This window comes from Spinacia oleracea, chromosome 2 (assembly GCF_020520425.1).
Source record: "Spinacia oleracea cultivar Varoflay chromosome 2, BTI_SOV_V1, whole genome shotgun sequence".
NCBI classification, from domain to species: Eukaryota; Viridiplantae; Streptophyta; class Magnoliopsida; order Caryophyllales; family Amaranthaceae; genus Spinacia; species Spinacia oleracea.
This window is the reverse complement of record NC_079488.1, coordinates 67,605,034-67,628,536: the sequence shown is the minus strand read 5'-3', so window position 1 is coordinate 67,628,536 and position 23,503 is coordinate 67,605,034. Positions and strand designations below refer to the sequence as shown.

Sequence of the window (23,503 nt, the reverse complement as noted above, 5' to 3'; positions counted from 1 at the left end):
GAAGATTTTTTTTTTTTTTTTAAATACATTAACGTTTTGTAAGTAATTCACTTGATTTTGGATTTGTAGTTGAGTACCCGAGTGTACTACAAGAAATTCATGTACATAGACCTAGTGTGTGTGAATTTTGGACAATGACCATGAATTTCTTGTAGTACACTCGGGTAATTTGTCATATTCTTTGACTAATTTAAGCCTCCATAATTTGTCATGTTTTTTGGCTAATTTAAGCCCCCATAACACAGTACTCCGTAATAAGGACTAATTCATACTCCCTCCGTTCTTAAATAAGTGTCACTTTTTCATTTTCGGCGTCCCCTTATAAGTGTCACTTTTTCTATTTTTGAACATATACTTTTCTCACTTTTCCATACACTTTTCACACTTTTCCATACATTTTTCCCACTTTTCTATAAATTATTATTACTTTTATTTACACATTCTACACTTTTCCACTTTTCAATCACCACATCCACTTTTATTTGTACTTTATCAATAAATAATTATCTACTTTTTCCTTTCCCAAAACAAAAACATTCTCAATCATTAACTCTTACACACTTTACAATTTTCTTAAGCACCGTGCCGAGGCCCAAAGGTGACACTTATTTAGAAACGGAGGGAGTAACATGTATGAGGATTATAATAACCAGTCACGCCAGCTAAAGTCGTTCAAAGAGGTATGAATCAAACTTACATTGAGCTATTTCTAAATGACAGAGGGAGTAGTCAAGTTTTAAAAGCCTTACTAGCTTTATATTTTAATATGACCTTTATTTTGCTTGTACAAAATAGGTATATTTTTCAATATGCGCCAAAAACATAGTTCTAAGTTTCTAATTAACAAATGACTTAAGTGCCACACTAAACAAAATAAAAGAAAAAAAAAATCATATATGAGTCGAGATTAATTGTTCCACATGGAAAAAAAGGAAGAATGATGACTAACATTTACTACCTTCATTTTCAAATGGTCTTCACACTTTTCGTTTTTGACAGTTTCACAAAGTTCCTTTGCTTTATTTTTATTTATTGTGGACATGATAATTAGTTACTTTATTCTTCTTACCCCCACAATATTTACAAATTCTCATTTACTTTCTCTTACTTTATTCATTTTTTTCTTCCACCCACCAACCTTTTTACACATTTCTCTTACTTTATCCATACTTAATTATATTCATTCAACTTTTCATTTTTTGTATTAATATTTATGCAAATAGTAACCATAAAAATATTTATAATACGGAGGTAGTATGGAGTAAGATTGATAAGCTACTCCACCTATTATCAATAGTTTAAGAATATCAGGCTTGTACGTGGTTAGACTCTCCTCCGACATTGAGCTCGACTTCGTATTTTTTAAATCATCGACAATGTTATCTGTAATTTTCGAATCCATTGATCAACGTACGATGATTTAATATTACGTACTCGTATATAGACCTGGCAAAACTGATCCGATCCGAATGACCCGATCCGAATGATCTGATCCTTTACCCGAAATGATGACCCAAAATCAACCCGAAATCTAAATTTGCCCAAACCGAAACCGAAACCGATCTAAAATTGATTTAACCAGAAATGACCCGATACTCGAATCGCCAAGAACCGAATTAAGTCGAATTGATCTTCATCTGAAACCGAAGTAACCAGAACCGAAAATAATTGTATAATTTGAATCAACCCCAAACCGATCCGAACCGAAGATCCGAAACCAATCTGAACCGAAGAAAAACTCAAATTTAGCAATACTCCAAACTAAATAACGCAAGTTTTTAATCTTTTATTATTATTATTATTATTACGGTTTTTTCATGAAATGCCCCTGAGGTTTGCAATAATGCACCAAATACACCTGCGCGTTTCAAAATTCATAAAATACCCCTAAAGTTCCGTACTGTTCATTAAATGCTCCTGGATTTAACGGACGTTAGCTTGCCGTTAGTGACGTTTTACCAATTTGCCCTTAATTGTTGTTTGGCGCGATTTAGGTAACAATTGTGACTGAAATTCCAAAAAAAAAAAAACTTCTCAACTTCTCTTCTTTCTCTCTCCTTTCCCCTGTTCTTCAACCCTCATCAATTCTACTGTAACTGACAAAATTCTGGGTAGATCTTCAAGAATTTAGTGAAATTTGTTGCGTTCTCTTTTGGCGAGTTCGTGGGTGTTCGTTTGGTGAATTCGCGACAAAAAGGGGGCAACTTGGAGGCGATTTAGAGCTTCGGGTGCAGTGGACGAACAAGGGCCCTTTTCCTAGTTGGATTATCTACTTCAAGGTAATAATTCCTTCTTCGCTGATTTATTTTGCTTGTAAAGTACAATTTTTTTCGCGAAATTGATTAGGGTTAGGGTTTTGCGAAATTGTCAGTGATTTTTTGAAATTGTCAGTTGAGATTAATTGATTGGTTAGAAGTTAGTTATTCCTTGGATTTGTTGTGAATAATTGTTTGGTTAGTTGTAAGTTGTGATTGTGACCTATTGAATTTCATTGTGATCATGATTGTGGTTGTTTATTGATGAATTGTTGTTGGTTGAATCGAAATTCATGTTTTTTTTCCTTAAATTTTCCCTTTAGGATGACTGCAATGTGGTTGTTATTGCATCATGGATCACATAGCTTTGATGTGAGAGTTACAGACATGGAAAAGTATCGTCTTTTGAGGTTGTTTTTGGATATTTTTGAGGAATCTGTTAGGCAGGATGTGTTTTTACCTAGTACATTTGCCCTGTTTATTGAGTCTCCCTGTGGTAGAGTTGAGTTGGTAGATGATAAGACAATGAAGCTAATGTGGGGATGGAATTGGGGTAAGGACACTGCTGAAATATGGGTTGAGGGTACAGACAAACCAGGAGTGGTGTTTAGAAATGCTGTTGCCACAATTGAGCATCATAGGAAGGAGAGTGAGAGAAAGCTCAAAGAGAGACAAGATGAACTTCTTAGGGCTCAAAGAAAGGAGGAAGAGGAAATGAGGAAAAAACAGGAGAGAGAGGACATTTTAAGGGAACTTCAAGAACAAATGGAGTACACAATAGCTGTGGAGGTGCCTGTGGTTGATTGTGAGGACTTAAGCACTGAGTGTGTGAGGATTATAAGCAAGGATGGTGCTGATGAGGTGTTTCCAGGAGCCTCTCAACCACAACCCACACAAGAATCTTCACCCTCCAAAAAACCTACTTCTCCTAAACCAAAACAAAAGGCCAAAGTCAAGCCAACTACTCCAAAAGCTCCTAAGGTTCCTAAAGCCAAGAAACTGACCCCTAAGAGGAGACCCACCCCAACTCAAAAACAGGCCACACCAAAGGCAAAAAAACCCACCCCAACAACAAAAAAGCCCACCTCAACACCACAGCAACCCACCCCAACTCCAGAACAATCAATCCCACCAGCACAGCAACCCACCCCAACAACACAGCAGCCCATCCCACCACCACAACAACCCAACCCATCACCACAAACACACCCCACCCATTCCCCACCACCACAGAACACCCAAAATGATCAACCACCCCATTCCCCACCACCACAGAACACCCAAAATGATCAGCCACCCCATTCAACACCAACACAGAATCAGTCTGAAGCTGTTAAAAGGAAGGGGGCCAGAACTAGACCTACAGGGTTCAGGGTGAACAAAGTGACTGCCAAGAAAGCTGGAACTTGGGTATCCAAAGGGAAGGGCATAGGTAGGAAGGGTACAGGGAGGTCAAAGAGTGCAAGGGTGTTCACTGATATTGAGGATATAGGTTCAGAAGAGGAGAGTGAGGATTCAGATTGGGAGGAATCTGAACCAGACTCTGAACTAGAGGAGGATAAACTTGATGATTGGGTTGACTCTGATGTGGAGGCTGAGGTGATAACAGATGATGTGCCTGACTTATTGTTTGAGGAATGTTTGGATGGTTCTAGTAAGATGGATAAGGCCTACAAGAATGGAAAGATATGGACTCATCAACCATATGGGTCCATCAAATTAGAACCTTGGTTGATCTTTCCAGACAAGTCCACTTTCCTAGATGTTTTGAGGAGTTTTTGCATACAAGAGGGGTTTGGACTAAGTGTTGAGAGGGCTGACAGTAAGAGGTACACTGCAGTGTGTGCAATAGAAACTTGTGACTGGAGGATACATGCAAGTAAGATGTTTGACAGTGTCAGTTGGGCTATTAAGGGGATCAGTGGGTGCCACAAAACTTGTGGGAGATTGGAGGAGAACCCTGTGGTGACCTCTGAGTGGCTATGTAAGAACATGATGAGTCTAATTGAGGCCAACACTGAAATTCCTGTTGAGACATTGAGAAGGTATGCACAGGAGACATTTCAATTGAGGGTTAAAAAGAGATTGTTGTACAAAGTAAGGAGTATGGCAGTAGAGAAGATACATGGTGGTTGGGCTGAGGCTTATGAGTTGCTTCCTGGGTATGCTGAGATGATTAAACAGACAAACCCAGGAAGTTATGCACTGATTTCATGGGGTGCTACAAGTGGGGATGTGAACCCCAAGTTCAGAGCTTGTTTCTTCTCCTTTGCTGCTCAAGTCAAGGGTTTTTTGAGGGGGTGCAGGCCTATAATTGGAATAGATGGGGCTCATCTAAGTGGGTTTTACAAGGGAATCCTACTCACAGCTGTTGGCATTGATGGGAACAATGAAATATTTGTTCTGGCTTATAGGATAGTGGACACTGAGAGCTGTGATAGTTGGACACATTTCATGAGATGCTTGAGGCAGATGTTTGAGCAAGAGGGTTGCAACAAAGATGATTGGACCTTCATCAGTGACAGGATGAAGGTATATGTTTATTTTGCTCCTTTTTTGTTTCAATTTTATAATATTGCAACAGATATGATTGGCCTAAAATGAACATATCCTGTGTAGGGAGTTGACTTGGCAGTGAGAGATACTTTTCCTAGAGCTACTAGGAGAGTTTGCTGCCAACACTTGTACATGAATTGCAAAAACAATGGATTTAGTGGATCTGCTTTCTTCAAACTGTTTTGGATAGCTGCAAATGCACACAATGAGTATGTGTATGGTAAAGCATTAGAGAAGATCACTGCTCATGATCCAAATGCTGCTGCATACTTGGACACATGCCAGGAGCAGTGGTCCAGGCATATGTTTGACCCTGCTGTTTGTTGTGATCACAACACAACAAACTTTGTGGAGTCATTCAATGCATGCACAAAACCATACAGAGACATGCCTGTATTCTCATTGTTGGAAGGTATAGCTCACCACTTCATGTTCTGTTCCTTTATTTTGTGATGTTTGTGATGTTCTGTGTATAATGTTGTATGTTGTTGTGTTGTTGTACAGCAATCAGAAAGTGGTGTATGGAGAGGGTTGGGGCAAGATTTGACATGGCAATTGATATGGAGGATGGTCAGTTGACTGAGTATGCCAAGAAAGAGGTGGATGAAAGAACAGGAGAGTCTAGGTTCTGCTATGCTACAGCCTGTGGTGGGGGGGAATTTGAGGTCAGAGATGCACATGTGAACTTCCCCATCAGGTTATCAACTAGAAGCTGTGGGTGTGGGAAGTGGCAAATTTCTGGAATCCCCTGCAAGCATGCACTCAGGGTGATTTATGACCAAAGGCTGAACCCCATTGATTTTGTCTCCCCATTCTTCAAGTCTGCTGCATACAAGCTTACATATGCAGACCACATTCACCCCATGTCAGACCCAACACAGTGGCCTAACTTTTCTCTCCCTACCATTCAGCCTCCAGTCATCAAAAGACAAGCTGGCAGACCTGCTAAGAAGAGAAAGAGAGGACCAAATGAACCCAGGAAGGGGAAGAGAAACAGCAATGTGAAATGTGGAAAGTGCAGGGAGTTTGGTCATAACTCAAGGACATGTAAGAATGGAGGACCAAGCACTGGACCAAGCACTTCAGCAGCAGCAGGAGCAAGTACATCACAAGGGGGTTCAAGGGGGAGGAAAAGAGCAAACACAGCAACTTAACCATGCACAAAGTTAAAAGTTAGTCAGTTTTTGGTGAATTGTAGGTGCACAAAGTTAAAATAGCTTAGGCAATTTACAATTAGTATCACTTTTTGGAAAGAACACAATTGCTTAGACAAGATGTTTTTGTGCAGTTTCAGTGGCATTTGTCCACTTAGAAATCAGTTTTTGTAAAGCTCATATGCTTAAACAAGTGATGTTCTTGCTTGAAATTTGTTACAACTCTACTTCATTGCTATCCAAATTAGAAATGCAAACATTATTACACCAATTTTTATTGCAAACTTGAATTGTTGTTTCTGTTGTTTCAGTTTCTTCTTCAATAGCTTCAACTCTTCATGCATTCCCCTGCTTCCTTCTTGCATTCCCCTGTTTTCTTCTTGCATTCCCCTGTTTTCATCAGCTCTGTTTCCCTTGCTTTGAGCTTCATCAAATGTCTGCTCAACAAAACCTTTGCACCACTTGAAATTATCACAAGAATCACACTTGTAGTAAAGCTTTTGCGGATTTTTAGCCGTTTCCGAGCTCCTAATTGCAAATCTTCTCCCACAATTGCAGTTTTTATTTGGAACTCTTAGGTATGACAAACTTGGGATGGAAGAGGATCCGGTTTTTGAATTAGAACTCATGGCTATTTAGGAAATAGAGGGCTAAACATGGAGCAAGTCAAGTGAACAACAGCCTTACTTATAGGCAGCATGAACATAACGGCTATATTGAATTAAAACTAGTCGTTGGATTCAAATTATGAAGTTTGGGTATTTGGTGCAAAGAACTTTACAAATAGGTGTATACTATGCAAAACCTTTATATTTAGGTGCATTTTATGAATTTTAAACATGACTTAACGGAGGACTAACGGAAAGTCATAATAGGGGTATTTGGTGAACAGTTTTGAGTAAATAGGGGTATTTTATGAATTTTGAAACGCGCAGGTGTATTTGGTGCATTATTGCAAACCTCAGGGGCATTTCATGAAAAAACCGTTATTATTATTATTATTATTATTATTTATTATTATCATCATCATCATCATTATTATTATTATTATAATCATCATTAATAACCACATATTATCTATGAAATGATCCGGTAGTTTGTTCACAAATACTAGTTACTTTATTAAATCATGATAATCTTTTATTAATCACTAATATTGTTAAATTTGTCCGTATTTCATGTTTCGTCTTCTCGACCATACATTTGTAGAAGTAACACTAGATACACCTAAATTATCACTTGTAACAATGTGAAAATGTAACTCGTATCGTTTACTAAAATTCGCATACATTAAACCAGTAATCTCGAACCATATATATACGTTTATCCCTTAATTATAAGTAAGAAATATTGCATATAATATTAAAAATAATTGAATATTTTATGAATGATGACCAAATTTAAAGCCAAATTGTCAGATCAAAACTTGAAACATGAAAAGTCTGATCCAACCCGAAAATATCCGAACAAATCCGAAAGAAATCGATCTGATATGATCTGATCCGAAATGACCCGAACCGATAATGACCCGATCCGATATTGACCCGAAATCTTGACTCAAATGCGACCCGATCCGACCATTAAAAAACCGAATTAAACCCGTAACCCGATTACATCCGACCCATGCCCGAACCCGACCCGAAGTGAAAGTGACCCTAAATGACCCGATCCGAATTGACTCAAATCCAAATCCGATCCAAACGCTCGTATACATAAATAAGTAAACCTAATACAAGAGGACCTACGGTGGCCAATAAGTCAATGTAAATACGAAATACTTATATGAAGTATTAGTTCTATATACATTGTGTATCTATAAGACAATAGTCGTACATAATAACATTTCTATAAATACTCTGTATCAAACAAAGCTTTTATTAAAATTACAAAATACTCCCCTATCATTTTAGAGTATAGTACGTGAATTAATGACACGTACTTTTGTTACACTTCAATCGGACTACCTTCAAAGAAAAGGAAGTATACGGAGAGCAATTTATTTTGTGTATACTGACGTTGAAAATGATACGGAGTATGTATATTTGATGAGGCACCTTCCCGTGCTAGTTCTCCGTTACCTAAGCTCCCCATCTTTGTGAAGCTACAATATTCATAAACAATAACATAAGATTAATCCAATCTACTAATCACATAAATCCCGAAATACAAAGTATAATGCTTATACATAGACCTGGCAAATGGGGTCCACTAGTTCGGTTTTGGGTCGAATCAATTCGGTATCGGGCTATTGGTCAATTTGGCTCACTTCTATTTTGGATCGAGTGCGGGTTTGGGTATGGTCCGTTTAGGTATCGGTGTAATTCGTTTTACGTTTTATGCATGGTCAGATTGGGTATGGTTTGGTCCACATCAGATCGAATTTTCCGGATTAATTCGGGTTATATCTTTTTATTATTGTTCAGGTCAATTCGATTTGGTTCTATTCGGATATCGTATCATATCGGATCAAGTCAATTTGGTTCTGTTTAGGTTTCAGTTTTGATAATTTTCGGGTTCCAAGTTCGGGTTAACTTTAGATCCTCTTTTAGTGTCAAAATTTGTATCATCTCGGATTATCGTAAAACCGTCTTAGTATAGTAGCTAGGTATAGTTATAGAGTTATACATAACCCTTATAGTTACGTTAAGCAAAACTCGAAACAAAAGAGGTAAAGCATAAATAAAGGAATTGGACATACCTAGTGTAGAAAGAGCCCAATTATCTTGGTCTTGATCAATTCTCCAAGCGAAATACCCAAGCAAGCCAGTAGTCTTAGCATAATCAACCTTACGAGAAATACTGTCGGTGTCGTCATAAGCAACCCAAGTGGTCCCAGACGAGAAATAATTAGTAACGTAAGTGTCATCGTACGTGTTTTGAGGGATTAAGCTCTTAATTTGCTTATAGGTAGGCGTTTCCTCATTCCCAAACGGGTCAAAACTAACGTCTTGTCCATTCGTAGCCACGACTGGTGCCAATATACCATTGTTGTTTGCATCCGCCAGTTTCCACGCATGGCCGTAGTAAGGTACCCCGAGAACGAGCTTATTCGCAGGCACCCCCGCGTTGATCCAAGCACTAATCCCGCTACTCCCGCTCGGGTTCCCGCTCGTTGGATCGTTAAGCGATGCATGAGGTCGAGCAAGGATCGGGTCCGGGCCTGGCCAACCGGGTGCCCAAAAATCGTAAGCCATGACATTGACCCAATCTAGGTTGTCGGATATGGCCTGTGCAGGGAATGTAACTGCTTGACTTACTATTGGTGAGTAATGAAGGGCCGCGGTTAAGATCAAACTTTGACCATTACTATTTATGGCGGCTCTCCATTCATTCAGGAGGGTTGCCATGTTGTTCATCTCATCAGGCTGGGTTTGTTGTTCCCAGTCTAAGTCGAGGCCGTCATAGCCATTAGATATAGCAAGGCTTATCGAGGAGTCGATAAAGGCCTTTCTGGAGCTAGGTTGGCTAGCCATGGTGTTGAAATCTGTTGATGGTACGGTCCCTCCGCCGATGGAAAGGATGGCTTTCACGGCCGAGTTCTTTCCTCGGATTGCCTGAGGGAAGGTGTCGCATCCTGAAGGAACTGTGATTTGGTTGGTTTGTTTGTCGAAGTTGGCAAAGGCGCAAAAGAGATGGGTGAAAAGGGTGGAGTCAATGTCTGAGGCCTCCATGCCATTGTCTGGAGTCCAATACCCACCCTTAACTGCACTCGAAAATTCGAAATGTAGTAGTGAAATTAAGACAATCAAGGAAATGCTGCTCTTAAAAGAAGCCATTGATATATAATGGTGGGTTAATTTTGAGTTAATATGATTGATCATTAGCTAGTACAAGTATTTATAACTTTGTAATATGAAGAATAGAATATGTGCTCAAAGACTAATTAATCAAGATTGGTCATGAAATTCAACTTGGTTGATTGTGGACCGTATGATAAGATCATAAGACCTTGACTATTCCACATACGAAATTAAGAGACTGCGTATCGTTTGAGAATTTGAAAAGTCAAGTATGCCAAACTCATTACGCATTTCACATTTCAACTATTTTTTCTGTTGGGAAATTAATTAATGACGATGTAATAACACTACTTAGGACTTCTTTTCCATTCTTTATCCGTGTTAAGCTTTGTTATGTCATTTCCACTTATTTCATAAAAAATAAGTTTAAATAAGTTTAGGAAAAATAACGTTTGACAAAATAATAAAAAAAAAAAATTAGGGATGGCCAAATAATAAATTATGTTAAGTTCTAATAAGTCCATACAAGATAAATTCAGAAAAGTAATATATGAATAAACTCGATTCTCCAATCAACAGCGAAAAATAACACAACATATACCTATGTTGTTGTTTGGTGAATAGCCATGAATTGTCTTGCCCATGATAGTGAGAAATAATAAACAATAGAAGAGTGAAAAACTTGAATGTACTCCTAAAAACTACGGGTGAAAAATAGTTTATGTAACTCCTAAAAATTACGAATGGAGTATTATTATACAAAATAATCCAAAATGGAGTGTTTTTCAATGATCGACTTTGAACTTTACTTCACATGTTGATTATTATTTGTAGGTTAACATTTCTGCCAACTAGAGATGCCTTTGGGTTACATGATGAGTGTAAAGTCAAGTCAAGAAAAGGACATTGCCCATATAAGTAATTAGGTTTTGATGAATAAGTCAAAATAATCCAAATAATCCTAACTTCTTGATAACTACATGTTCGAAATAATCTTTAAAAGACGGAGGTAATAGTAATTACCTCTACCAGCAAGTGATAAACTTCTACCCTTTAGTTCTATCTTCAACTTCTTCAACTAATATGCAAAACCATTTTGGTATTTCAATCATCTTCTTAGTGAGAAATGGAGCAGCTGTCCGAATTTCATTGGTTTTCTTAAGTGCATAATTAACACTAATCACCTGCAGCAGTGAAAAGTAATCGATATGCTCAAATCAGCTCGGCCGTGTAAAACTATAATTGAGAACATAAAAGTATAATCGCATGACAAATCAAAGCCTCAAAGGAAGGAGGAGCTTGACATTTAATCTTCCCCTACAACTTTCTATGAAATACCAAATACATTCATCATATAATATTCTGTTAGCTTGATCAACTGTACTAGATCAAATTTGAGTTCAGAACCAGTCTGTCAGCAGAGGCTACATATTAAGACAGATGACGTTCACTTCCCTCCCAGGATTGTTTAAAGCGATACCATTTAACAGATTTGCTTTAGAAATTGCTGAATTACTTGGAATGTAACTATTGTTTCTCATCTGGGCAAAGTTTTGAATGGTATTGCATCGGATCATTTCTGCAAGCCCGTGTTCAGTCACTAAGACGATAAGCTCTCCCTCTGAAAACTCCATCATTTCTCTCAGGCTGAGCAGGGGGTGCACCTGCTGCTGGACGGGAGGGTGCTGGGGCTCCAAGTCTCCACCTTCTCACGATCTTATGTCTGTAACGAAAGGCGGTTAAGGATATTTTCTTTAAAGAAAAAACTAATGCAGTAGGGCCTTCTGTCATTAGGTGAGGCTCTTTCACCATGAGATCTGGATACTTGCAAAAGATGTTATATTCATTCATCACTAAAAACTTCATAAAAGTTTAACAAAATATGTAAAAAGTTAATCCTTATTAGTCTACAAAAACGTGCCCATGACGCCTAAAAGTTACTCAAACCTCTGAAGAGTTCCCTATTTAGAACTTGGTGATATTTTACATCTCTAAATCTAGGTCACACCATAAGACACTTTCAAGATTATCTCACGCGTCTTATGGTTACTGAACAACCAGCAAAGATACTGGTGAATTAGCATGCACTATGGTTACAGAGCATGCTTATATAGCTGCAAAAAGCCTCAGTTTGGTGTCCATTAATAAGAAATCTTGGTTGGCTAGAAAGTCCATTTGGATATAGCAAGTTCAAATATCAGCAAAGAAGACAAATCACAAATCTATGCGGAAGAATATTCTTAAAGGACTTGTTCCTATGACCACCACTTACCTACCATACCCTACTATCTACAACAGGAACCAAAGAAAGAAAAAACAAGAGTGGCCGGTTGCTCTTTCATAGCTTTCTAGTTAAGACTAAAATTCAGCTTCACCAATTGCATGTTGGTTCAGTGGTGATTGGGGCTGAACTTGGTAGGGAGAACTGTCCGTTTGATCCCCCACAATAACAATTGGGAGGGGACTGGAACCTATCCACCCAGAACTCACCCCGAATCCGGATTAGCCCTAAATGTGAACCGGATTGTAACACCCAAAAAAATAAATTCAGCTTCAGCTAGATACAAAATGCAATACAACTTGAATTCTAAATAAGGTTAAGGGAAAGGATACACCCATGCAGGAGTCTTCAGAATCATCTTTCCACCAGCAAGAGGGTGAAGTACAGTCAAGAAATAAAACAGATGTCCAGCAATAATTCCAAGAAGGTCTGGCCATATAGATGAACCAAAAATAACATCTAACGCCAGCATCGCCCAAGGCAAGTAAAATGACTGCAGGTCAAGACAGATATCAATATATGCAAATATTTAACTTGCACAGCTGTGAAGTTCGAGAAAATAGAAATAAGGACATAACACCAGTACATTTTCAACTTACCTTTAGAGTGACAAGGCCATACAAGTTGATATTGGCGTTCGGAATTTCTCTGCTCCATACATAAAGAAGCATGAAGACAAGGGATATTCCACCAAATGGTAAATCAAAGAAAGGGATGGCATATAATACCTGAGAATCATTAAGACGAAATCAGTTGAAACAAAAGGCTGACGGGAGAACAAAGAAAAGGACACAATTGGTCTCAAGAGGAATGGAGGGAGCTGGAAATCGCATTAAGACATTAGCAAAAAGGACTATGATCATCTGCAATGGGGGCCTCAAGTAGGGGCTCAAAAGAAGAGAGAGTATTGCTAAATATCAGCCCCCCATTGGATGAGTTATCAAAAATGGCAACAATCGTCATTTTTGATAACTTTTCTCAAAAGGTTTTTTTTCTTCATATAGGAAAGTTTTGTCCATGTCCATTTCCGATGGAGCCAATGATTCATTTGTTCTTTTGGCTGTGGGATGTAATGGACTAAATCAAAATAGCTCTTAAAACCTATTCGCTTCCTTTCCATGAAGTAGAAGATGGTCGTCCCGTTGTCGACCCGTTATCGCTTCTGGGTCAATTGTAAACAACCTCTCTGCAATTGCAGGGGTAAGGTTGCGTACGTCCGACCCCCCTTACCCCGCTTCTTGCGGGAGCCTCTTTGAGACAATGGGGTAATGATAATGATGAATGAATGACCTTGAAGGTTGACGGGATTCCATTTTATTTCATTCCACTCCCTAACATCTCACATATCGAAAATATATCCCAAATGCTTAACAGTGTGTTTGGATAGTAAAGTGGAAGGGAAAAGAAGGGAGAGGAAATAAGAGGTCCATTTCCCTCCAAATCTTTCCAATTCTAAAAGGGTGATGTTTATTAAAGAGGGAGGGAAATTGATCCCTCACTCTCCCTCCCCTTCCTTCCCCGAACCGTGTATCCAAACAAGGGATCTTGTTCCCCTCCCTTTCTTTTCTCTTCGTTTTCTTATCCAAACTAAGTGTAAATGACGTTAAATTCGGTTAACTATTGGTCCAAATTAACACTTGATATTTCAACAAAGGAGAAATAGCGTCAATCACTCCCTAAACAATGGGGACTTAACATGTCTTCATATTTGTATTAATATTTAAATTGGAGTATTGATTAACTAAATTTGATGTCTATTGAGGAAAGGAGGGTAAATGACAGGGGATAGGAATAAAATCCCTCAAACTTCAAGGTAACAAAATCCATCAACCTGAGAAACTCTAATATCTATTTTCAGATGTGTTAATGCTCATTTTATCTTGCATCTACAACAGCAACTCTTATTTCTATTTTTAAATGGCTACCTCTGTGTAACTCAGAAGGAAAAGTCCAAGAAAAACCATAAATGTGGGCGCTATTAATCATAGTAACCCCAGCACACTTCTTTTTAATGAAAACAAGATAACAGACATGCCAATAGAGCAGAGAATTGACACATGCAATGATTCTTTTACCAACAAACTGAATGCTCCAAATATCATCATCCACAAGAAGTCTGCTGTCCGCCTCTGGAATGGTCCCTGCTCCAATTGAACTCCATATCTTGCTCTGTTACATCAAGAATTTTTATAAAAGACAAAAGGAGTCAATACATCAGGCCACAGAAAACCAAGCTTTTTTTAACTATAGAAGGAAACGGAATATTGAATATGAGAGTGTTCAAAGAGAACTCTGTACCTTGCTCTAACATCTAAGAAGGTGATTATCATGAAAAATGAGAGAAAACAAAGAAAAGCATAAAACTAACAGAGATGATAATTGATAAAGGCACTGTAATTACTCCACCATATGATTTTGGAGGAGGAAATAGACCAAGAATAACAATGCAAAGAAAGTTCATGGGCCTCTGTATATGCAATGCAAAAATCATAGACACAAACACACAAACTACATACTTTCAACATATTCATAATTTCATTATGCATCAGAGTTTTTTGGGGGAAATAACACTTCTATATCTAGACAATAATGAAATCAATCAAAGAGCCCTGTTTTCAGGGGCTCATAAAGACATAAACAGCCTCTCTAGTCCAAAAAAGGAAAGACGGAAAATATGTCATGCCGTTCATGTCATCCACCTCGTGGTATCTAGCTATTTGCAGTTCTGCGCGGCTGGACTCCATATGAGCATCCTCTCAACTTCTCAAGTCATCCAAAATGTTGATACCACATATCAAGGAAAAAGAATAATCAGAACTAGTGACTGTCGAAATGCGTGCAATCAGAAGGATGGTGTTCAGGAGTTGTTGAATATGATAGAATCTGGAGAAGAAGCCCACTCAATAACTGGGTACCGTTTTTATTTGTAACATTCACAAATTTGTAACGATACCAGGTCTTTATGCATAAAATGACATGGGTAATCAAAACTAGCACCTGAGGGAGTTTCCCATTCCCATGCTTTTATGGTAACTTTCCAATCGCTGATAATAACCCCCAACCAAAAACAAGGGACAAATCATCCAAATGAAAAGAACAAACAAAGAGAAAAGCAGTAATTCCGCTTCAAATTTATGATCAGGCAAACTACTCACATCATCAGCAGGCGAATTCCAAAGTTGATAGAAAAACCACCAAGGAAAAAGAAGTTTGTAAAAAGCCGCCACACCTGGTAACCAATGCACAAGTGTTAAAAAAGGTATTAGTTAGAGGTAAACAATCAGGTAAGACCAACCAGAAATGAGGTATGATGGGACCAGTGACTCATAAATAAGTTGCTTACGACTTTGTGAGTAAGAAAATAATTGGAAAAACCTTGAAAAGGGAATTATAGACAAAAAAAGAAGGTATAATGAAGTAAACTTTTGATCTGTACACCAGTAAACGGAATTAAATCAGTCTAGGAAAGCTGTCTTAACAACTTCTCCCTTAACATATGTCAATGTGCTAGAAACTAAACTTTCCTTGGTTATAACCTTACTAGGAAAATATGAGTATCTAATTACCCAAACAACAGTTCAATTCTAGTGAAGTTCCCCCAATCTTCCTTCCGGACCCAATCCCTCCTCATCACGCCTCAAGTACCCTTCTCCCACATATCATCTTCCCCTTCCCTTGATGGTAGTCAGATCCCCACTTACCAGTTATCAGAGCAAGGCCACATATGCTACCCTTTTTCAGCTGTCTAAAACTAAGACAACCTTACCAAGCCTCTCCCAGTGCCATTTCATTTGGGTAAAAAACCCATATCAACCAAGGTACCCCAAATTGTAATGAACTTTTTATAGCAAAGTTTGGGGTTACAAATTTGATAAGAGGGGTCGGGAGCAACAATTTGTGAAGACAACTTAGACAAGACAATTTATATGAAATACTCCATATTAATGAAACACAATATAGAATTGAGCGTTTAACAGGCATATGTTAGACCGATAGAGATTTATATGCTGTACAAAATGACAGGGTAATGTGAACTGTACCTCAAAATTCTTGAACACTCTTCCATAGAGCAATGCAATATAGTAAGGATTGAGTACACCCAGTTGAGATGCTGTTGTGACCAGAAGACATAGGGTCCCGTAACCCTTGCTTATTGGAGGGAGTGACTGATACCACCTTAAAAAAACATACAAAGTAAGTTAGTGGGCAGAAACTACTGTAATAGGTTCTACACTTGCCAAATAGCAGGGTGACGGAAACCCACATGTTGGCTAGAAGTCAGTGCAAAACTATAAGAAAAAAGGTAAAGATCTTCAAAAAATAAATGCAAACTCAAATTCAAACCAAAAAGTCAGTAAGCTTTCTGAAGCAATAGTTTTCAACTTAAAATGGAAAAGTTTATCTTGGAAGAAATATACGTGTTAAGAGTTAAAAAAGGTAATCTTGAAGCAAAAGTTGTGCAGAGCAAACTTATTTGGGGGTTACGGGTGGGGGTGGGGGTGGGGATTGGGGAAGCATATATTACAACAATTCATGTCATGTTAATATGACATAGCTTACAAATATCACAACAAAAGACAATTCAAGAAGAAAAAGGGCCAACAGCTCCAGAAATATTAACATGATCCTTCAAACTTTAGTCAGCAAACCATTTATTAAAGGATTAAAAGTGATAGAAGTGGTACTTTCCGACTTTGTCGTAAACCACCATACAATCAAGGCCTATGTGTTTGCTTAGGCTTTAACCCTTGTTGTTTTTAGAGAAGAAAAACCAGAGCCAAATTATCATAGGAGATCTCCAAATGGCTTGAGATTGAATCAATAATATGAAGACCTTCTATTTAACTTTTCGATCATGATCTTTGTGACGTGGCTTTATAGCAAGCAACAAATCCACTTCCATGATACCTTGCACGGGAATTCTAGAATTACAAATATATTCTTTGTAAGTTGTAAGGAGCCCTAGCCATGTGATTTTTCAAGTCTAGACTCTATGGTGCCATCAACATATAATAGCTCAATGGAAAGTGTTAGGGCTTGACACTGCTAACCGTTTACTCTACCTTTCTCTTGGGAGAAAATCACTTATCATGGCTAGACATTAGTTATGAATTGAAAACAGAACAGAAGTAGTCAGAACCATAAAAATTAGGTTTTTCAAAAGACACGAGCTTCCAAACTAATGCTCCCTCTTCCACCTTATAGATCAAGGTTCAATATTCAATAGCTCAGCAATGTCAACTATAAGTCAAAAACACTCCAATTGCTGAACAAACCGGGGCCAGTCATGAGTTCCTATACAGATTGTAACCTTCCAACAAAACTTTAGGCTTTCTGTTGAAGCTCAAAAAATGCATATAGATATTCACTAATCCCTGCTACATGCATTTGATAAGTCATCATCAAATATTTTTACTAGGTTGGAGGCAAGAGAAATATAGAGAGCGCGATCAAAGTGGGTAATTTAAGAGAAGAGTGGTTCTTTTTACTATATCCTAGAGTGACAAGAATAACATTGCATATTAGGGTGGAGTTTCCAATACACCAAGCTAATTATTAACTGTTAAATTGGCGTTTCCATCATGTTTGATTGAAGATCACCCGAAGGTTTCACAAAGGGGGGAATTTGTCAAAAATATGAACAAAATCTTACTAGACAGGTTCGATTTCGATTTGATCTCAACAAAAACATGTCAGCATTCAAGTGTATAAACCAAAAACACCGAACATGAAAGAATCTTTATGCTCATACTACAAAGTTTTAAAGGTTCAAGTTCAACATTTAAGCATTTCCAACAATGTTCCCCAAAGAATTTTATCATCGGTATAACAGCTCAAAACCAATTAAATTGACCTAATTTCTACCTGAACTTGGGAATTATAATTATACCCTCCACCCGAAAATTAATAGTCACGTTAAGTCGTTAATAGAATAATAGCAGCTCCGTACGAACTAGTAATGGGAGAACTAAACCCAGAAAGGGATCATCTAAATTCTCAGTAAAACCATTGAAAATGTGATTGAACTACAGAATCAATAACATCAATTGGAATTCAATAGCATATACAATACCTTAACAAGCAATTTCATTCCAATCCCATTTCAATACAAAACCAAACATTCTCGCCCAAATAAATAAATAAAACTCAGAAATCACAATTAATCAAGATATACACCCCCTAAATAAAAGAACGAATTCAAAACAGTAAAGAATGAGAAATGAGGTATACTCTGCAGGAGAAGACATTGATGATGACCCACTTGAAACTTGTCAATTACCGCAAAAATCACAGATTCGGAAGAGTTGTGATTTGTATCTGAAGTGAGCTCAAAAAGGAAAACCGAACACTAATTATTATAATTTGAAGAAATTACGGCTTAGCGAAGAAGAAATGGTTTGCGAGAATTACAGAATTTGGTTTGATTTTTCGCACAACCGAGAAACTTCGCAGGGAAGAATAGGAAGAGTTCTTGTTAGCTGTTGACGCATTAAGTCATTGACCACGTTGGGTTGGGCCTGAACCTCGAGTTATTTTTACTTGGGCCAAAAGAACATACCTCAAGATGAGGCCTGTAGAATTGTGCGTAAATGAGTCAAATGAGGGAATTATCCAAACCATGAACTTCCTCTAAAGCCTAAAAGGGTTCTTTACAAGACCGCTATTCGCTAACTTTATAATTAGTGTTCGATGAAGTAGTGTTTATTATGGCTTTTACGAATTGGGTACTCCCTCAATCTTAAACACTTCTTCCGTTTCGTAAATATTACACCATCTTGTTTTTTACACTATTCACATTAGATCTTTGGTCATCTTTTGTGATTCATACCTAATAAAAATTATAGTCATATAAGATCTTGTTATATTTGTATCGATATAAATATATATTTTCTAAATATCAACTTTTTATAATTTTATTTATGCATAATTCGAGTTATTAAGAGTCAAAGTATGTCTTGAAAAGGCTAAAAGTCAACCATGGTGCAATATTTAAGGAACGGAGGAAGTATACGGATTTTGATAACAATTATCTCCGTTTTATATAGATCTTTACAGTTATTATTTTCGCAAATATTAAGACAAAATTAGAAGAAAAAAAATGATGAATATAATAAAATACGGATAAAGTAAGAGAAATATGTAAAAATATTGGTGGGTATCAGAAATAAAAATTAATAAGGACCTGTTTAGTTCACCTTATTTCAGAACCTTATTACTTATTTCAGATTTAATTAGATTAGACCATATCAGATCAGAAAAAATAAGTTCAGATCAGATCAGAAAAATTAAGTTCATATCAAATCAAATTACAAAAAATAAGTTCAGATCATATTATAAAAATTAAGTTCATATCAGATCAGATCAGAAAAAATAAGTTCAGACGACCAGATCAGATGGTTATTATTATTATTATTATTATTACTAGATTTTAGCCCGTGCGATGCACGGATTCTATTAAATTGTTATGTTTAAATAAAAATCCTATGTATATACCACTTTTATATATTAGATTAGATTAGTTTTTTATTTTGCATTGAATTTCATTTTAGATTTTTTTTTTATTATGAAAGTGTTTGTTTTTGGATGAAATTGTATCTGCGTAATATTAATAAATAATTAATAAAAACTATCTACGTGGCACTCGACTTTTTTAATTCAAAATTAATTTTGAAATCTTATTTTTCATTGGCCGAAACCATTAGATTTTTCTACGTGGCGCTCTAATATTGGATTAATGTTTGATTTTAAATTGAATTTTATTTAAGATTATTGTTTGATTTTGGATGAACTTTATTTTAGATTTATTTTTTAATTATTAGAGTGTTAGATTTTAGATGGAGTTGTATATATTAGTAATTGAAAGTGTTTGTTTTTGGATGAAATTGTATATGCGTAATATTAATAAATAATTAATAAAAAATATCTACGTGGCATTCGACTTTTTAATTCAAAAATAATTTTGAAGTCTTATTTTTCATTGGCTGAAACCATTAGATTTCCTACGTGGCGCTCTAATATTGGATTAATGTTTGATTTTGGATTGAATTTTATTTTAGATTAGTGTTTGATTTTGGATGAATTTTATTTTAGATTTATTTTTTAATTATAAGCGTTTGATTTTGGATGGAATTGTATATATTAGTAATTAATTATTTAATTTAAATATCTACGTGGCACCTAATTAATTATCTACGTGGCACTCGATTTTTTAAATTCAAAAATAAATTAGAAATCTTATTTTTCATTGGCCGAAACCATTAGTAATCCTAGGTGGCGCTCTAATAATTCAGCAAATATGCCTCCTTTATATATGTATATTAGATTATTATTGTTATTATTATTATTATTATTATTATTATTATTATTATTATTATTATTATTATTATTATTATTATTATTATTATTATTATTATTATTATTATTATATATTTATGTCATTGTTATTATTACTATTATTCTTTTGGAAATTGAATTTTGTACAGAGTTTCGAAATGGGAAAGGGCTCGGGGATTGGACTTGAATTTTGGATTTTGGAATATACCTTAGCAATTGGGACTTCGGCACGGACTTGCACCAAGCACCTAGCAAGGATAATAGTCTCGTCATCATCCCATTAGGGGAGACACAAATTAGGTGTCTACACCAAAACCATCGCATGAGCAGCGCCCATGGCTTGCTCGAAGCTTGATCGTGCAGTGCATCGCATCAGGCAGCGCTCGCTGGCCCGCCCCTGCGCACGCTGGGAAGTGAGGCTAGGCGCAGCGTGCACACGATCTCCCTTGCTCGGCGTGCTGCTCGCACATGCCTATTGCCTTGCGCATTGCTTCTTGTCGCCATCGCTTCACACGCACAAGCACACACAACACCAATGTCGTGCGCATCCATGCCTTCTCGCAAGCCACACAACACGGCGCACAGCACGAGCATCCATCGCTCGTAGTTGTGCGCCCAAGGCAAGCAACATCACCCTTGAAGGGCTTAGTATGGTCTTGGCCCTTGCGGCCTCGTTCGTACGTGCAAGAATTTTGAGCGATTTATAAAAATTACAAATTTTCATATTTTAAAATTATGACAAATTAATAAACTAGTTTAATTTCATAAATTTGGCAAAAAATCGATAATTTATTAATTAAAATAATTTCCGATTACATGATTTCTAGGGATTAAAATCTAGGTCATAAATTTTAAAATTTCCAAACGTTAACAAACTTTATGGTGGTTTTTAATCATAGGATCCCAACTAAATGTTCAATTAATTATGAAAATCGAAACAAATTCCAAATTATTTAGAATTCAACAAATTAATTATAATTACAAATTAGGTTGCATAATTAACAAATTTAGACCTTAAAATTGTTAAACATATGCAGTAGGTCAATTATAAATTCAAGATTAACATACAAGATTCGCAAATATTTAATTTAACATCATAAAATTACAAATTTTGCATCCGAAAAATTATAAAATCTGAAAGTCATAGTTCGACTTTGAATTTGGGAATTATGGGTTACATGTGGAATTCACTATAAAAACATAAGATTCCGACCATTATTAACAAAACTGCCGAAAATCCTGCGAACATATAATTAAATAATCGCACGAATTTGCAATTAATTACATCCACGAAATTAATCGCCCCTTTAATTCTTTGCAAATTTATAAAATTTAATCCATGTTAACTATAATTGATTATGCAATTAATTAGAGGCTCGTGATACAACTGTTAGGTTATGAATAATATATTAATGCGGGAAAACCATAAGGCCAGGAATCCAAATTAATTTCCACATGGTCCATTAGCATAATTTAGTATACATACTATGTGATGCGTGCCTTCCCTAGTTGCTCCTGAACCGAACAAGAACAAGTAAAGGACTCCAAACTTCGCCCATCCGTAGAAACTCCACAATACGTTCGAATCCGCCTTAGATTCAACCAACTAGAATATTTTCTAAGGTTTTATGCACTCAGGAAAATCAGAAATGTGATAGATAAAGTTTATGAATTATGTGCTTAATTCAATGTATTCAAAATTGTTGTATAAATTGTGATTATGAACCACGTATTTATAGAATGGAAATAGGGAATCGCAATCCTACTAGGAATCTAATAACTAAAGCTTTTAGGCTTTTAGTCAAACGCAAACTCTTTAGTTTTCTAAGAATAGTTAAACTCTAACTATGCTAGAATTTTATTAATTGTAGGATTAGGAAAACAATGGCTTGAGGCACAAGCTACTTGCCGTGCACGGGTTGGGCAGCGCTGCAGAACGCGTGGCTTGAGGCCCACGCTGCTGCTTTCAGCTTGCGCCCATGCACAGCATACATGCCCATTGTTGGGCGCTGCTTGGCGCGCGCAAGCCTGATGAGCGGTGGGCCTGGCGCTTGCGTTGGGCCTTGCGTCTCGCGGGCTTGCTCGTCGAGCAGTGGCTCGCCGTGCTTCCGATTCGTTTTCCGATTCTAACAATATTTACGTTTCCGATAATATTTCCGATTCCGACAACATTTCCGATTTCGACAATATGTCTGATTCCGATAATATTTCAGTTTCCGGCAATATTTTCGATTCTGGAAATATTTCTATTTCTGTTAATATTTTCCGATAAGAACCATATTTCCGTTTCCGGCAATATCTTCGACTTGGATAATATTAATATATTCCGTCATGAACTGTATTTCCGTTTCCGGTAATATCTTCAATTTCGGCAAATATCCTTTCTTTGCCCTTTGATGATTTTAGCTCCCACTAGAACCAAGATCCATCATTTCTGAATGACCATAAATAGAGTACTTTAATGAATATTATATTCACTTAAATACTTGATCCTTTCATGCACTATTTGTGTGAATAATTGTGGTATTAATAATAATTCCACTTGAACTGAAGCAGTCTCTAACCAGGCATTCAGATCACTTGACCTCACTGAATAATTAACTTGTTTAATTAATACTGAACCGCATTTATTAGACTTAGCATTAAATGCAAACTTAGACCAAGATCATTATTTCCTTCAAATCGATCTATCCAGATCAGATTCGTCCAGAGCCGATCTGTCCATATCAGATCAGATCAGATCGTGTCTAGATCCGAACCGATTTGTACAGATCATGTCCATATAAGAACCAATCTATCCAAATCAACACCAATACGTCCATATATATCATTATCAATCTATCTAGTTCAAATCTTATTAGATCAGAATCGATTAATAGAGATCTGTCCAGATCAAACCCCGTTCATGTCCTGATCAGAACCGATTTGTATAGATCATGTCCGTATCAGAACCAATCTATCCAGATGAGAACCGATACGCCCGGATCATGTCTACACTAGAACCGATATGTATAAATCATGTCCAAATCTGAAGCAATGTGTCCAAATTACTCATACTTCCAGATCATAACTGATACGTCAAGATCATGTCTAGATTAGAACCGATCTATATGAATCATGTCTAGATCTGAACCAATGTGTCCAAATTACCATACTTCTAGATCAGAACCGGTATGTCCAAAT

At 36.8% G+C, this 23,503-nt stretch overlaps 3 protein-coding genes across 3 annotated transcripts; 1 reads left to right on the top strand and 2 right to left on the bottom strand.

Annotated features, from left to right (window-relative positions):
• The first annotated feature begins 1,824 nt into the window (after nt 1-1,824).
• On the top strand, nt 1,825-6,960 carry LOC110774918 (uncharacterized). The gene is made up of 4 exons (XM_021979520.2): nt 1,825-2,279; nt 2,579-4,787; nt 4,875-5,223; nt 5,316-6,960. The coding sequence occupies exons 2-4, from the start codon at nt 2,580-2,582 to the stop codon at nt 5,963-5,965; spliced, it is 3,207 nt and encodes a 1,068-aa protein (XP_021835212.2). The 5' UTR covers nt 1,825-2,279; nt 2,579; the 3' UTR covers nt 5,966-6,960.
• A 695-nt stretch (nt 6,961-7,655) lies between these two features.
• On the bottom strand, nt 7,656-9,790 carry LOC110774920 (class V chitinase). Its single transcript, XM_021979521.2, has 2 exons — nt 8,664-9,790; nt 7,656-8,066 (listed from the first exon to the last, which is right to left on the bottom strand). Exons 1-2 carry the CDS (start codon nt 9,784-9,786, stop codon nt 8,044-8,046), a joined length of 1,146 nt encoding a protein of 381 aa, XP_021835213.2. The 5' UTR covers nt 9,787-9,790; the 3' UTR covers nt 7,656-8,043.
• Nucleotides 9,791-10,914: 1,124 nt separating this feature from the next.
• LOC110774916 (derlin-1) lies at nt 10,915-18,458 on the bottom strand. The gene is made up of 7 exons (XM_021979517.2): nt 18,218-18,458; nt 16,027-16,162; nt 15,142-15,215; nt 14,062-14,155; nt 12,586-12,714; nt 12,319-12,479; nt 10,915-11,428 (listed from the first exon to the last, which is right to left on the bottom strand). The coding sequence occupies exons 1-7, from the start codon at nt 18,232-18,234 to the stop codon at nt 11,299-11,301; spliced, it is 741 nt and encodes a 246-aa protein (XP_021835209.1). The 5' UTR covers nt 18,235-18,458; the 3' UTR covers nt 10,915-11,298.
• Nucleotides 18,459-23,503: the final 5,045 nt, after the last annotated feature.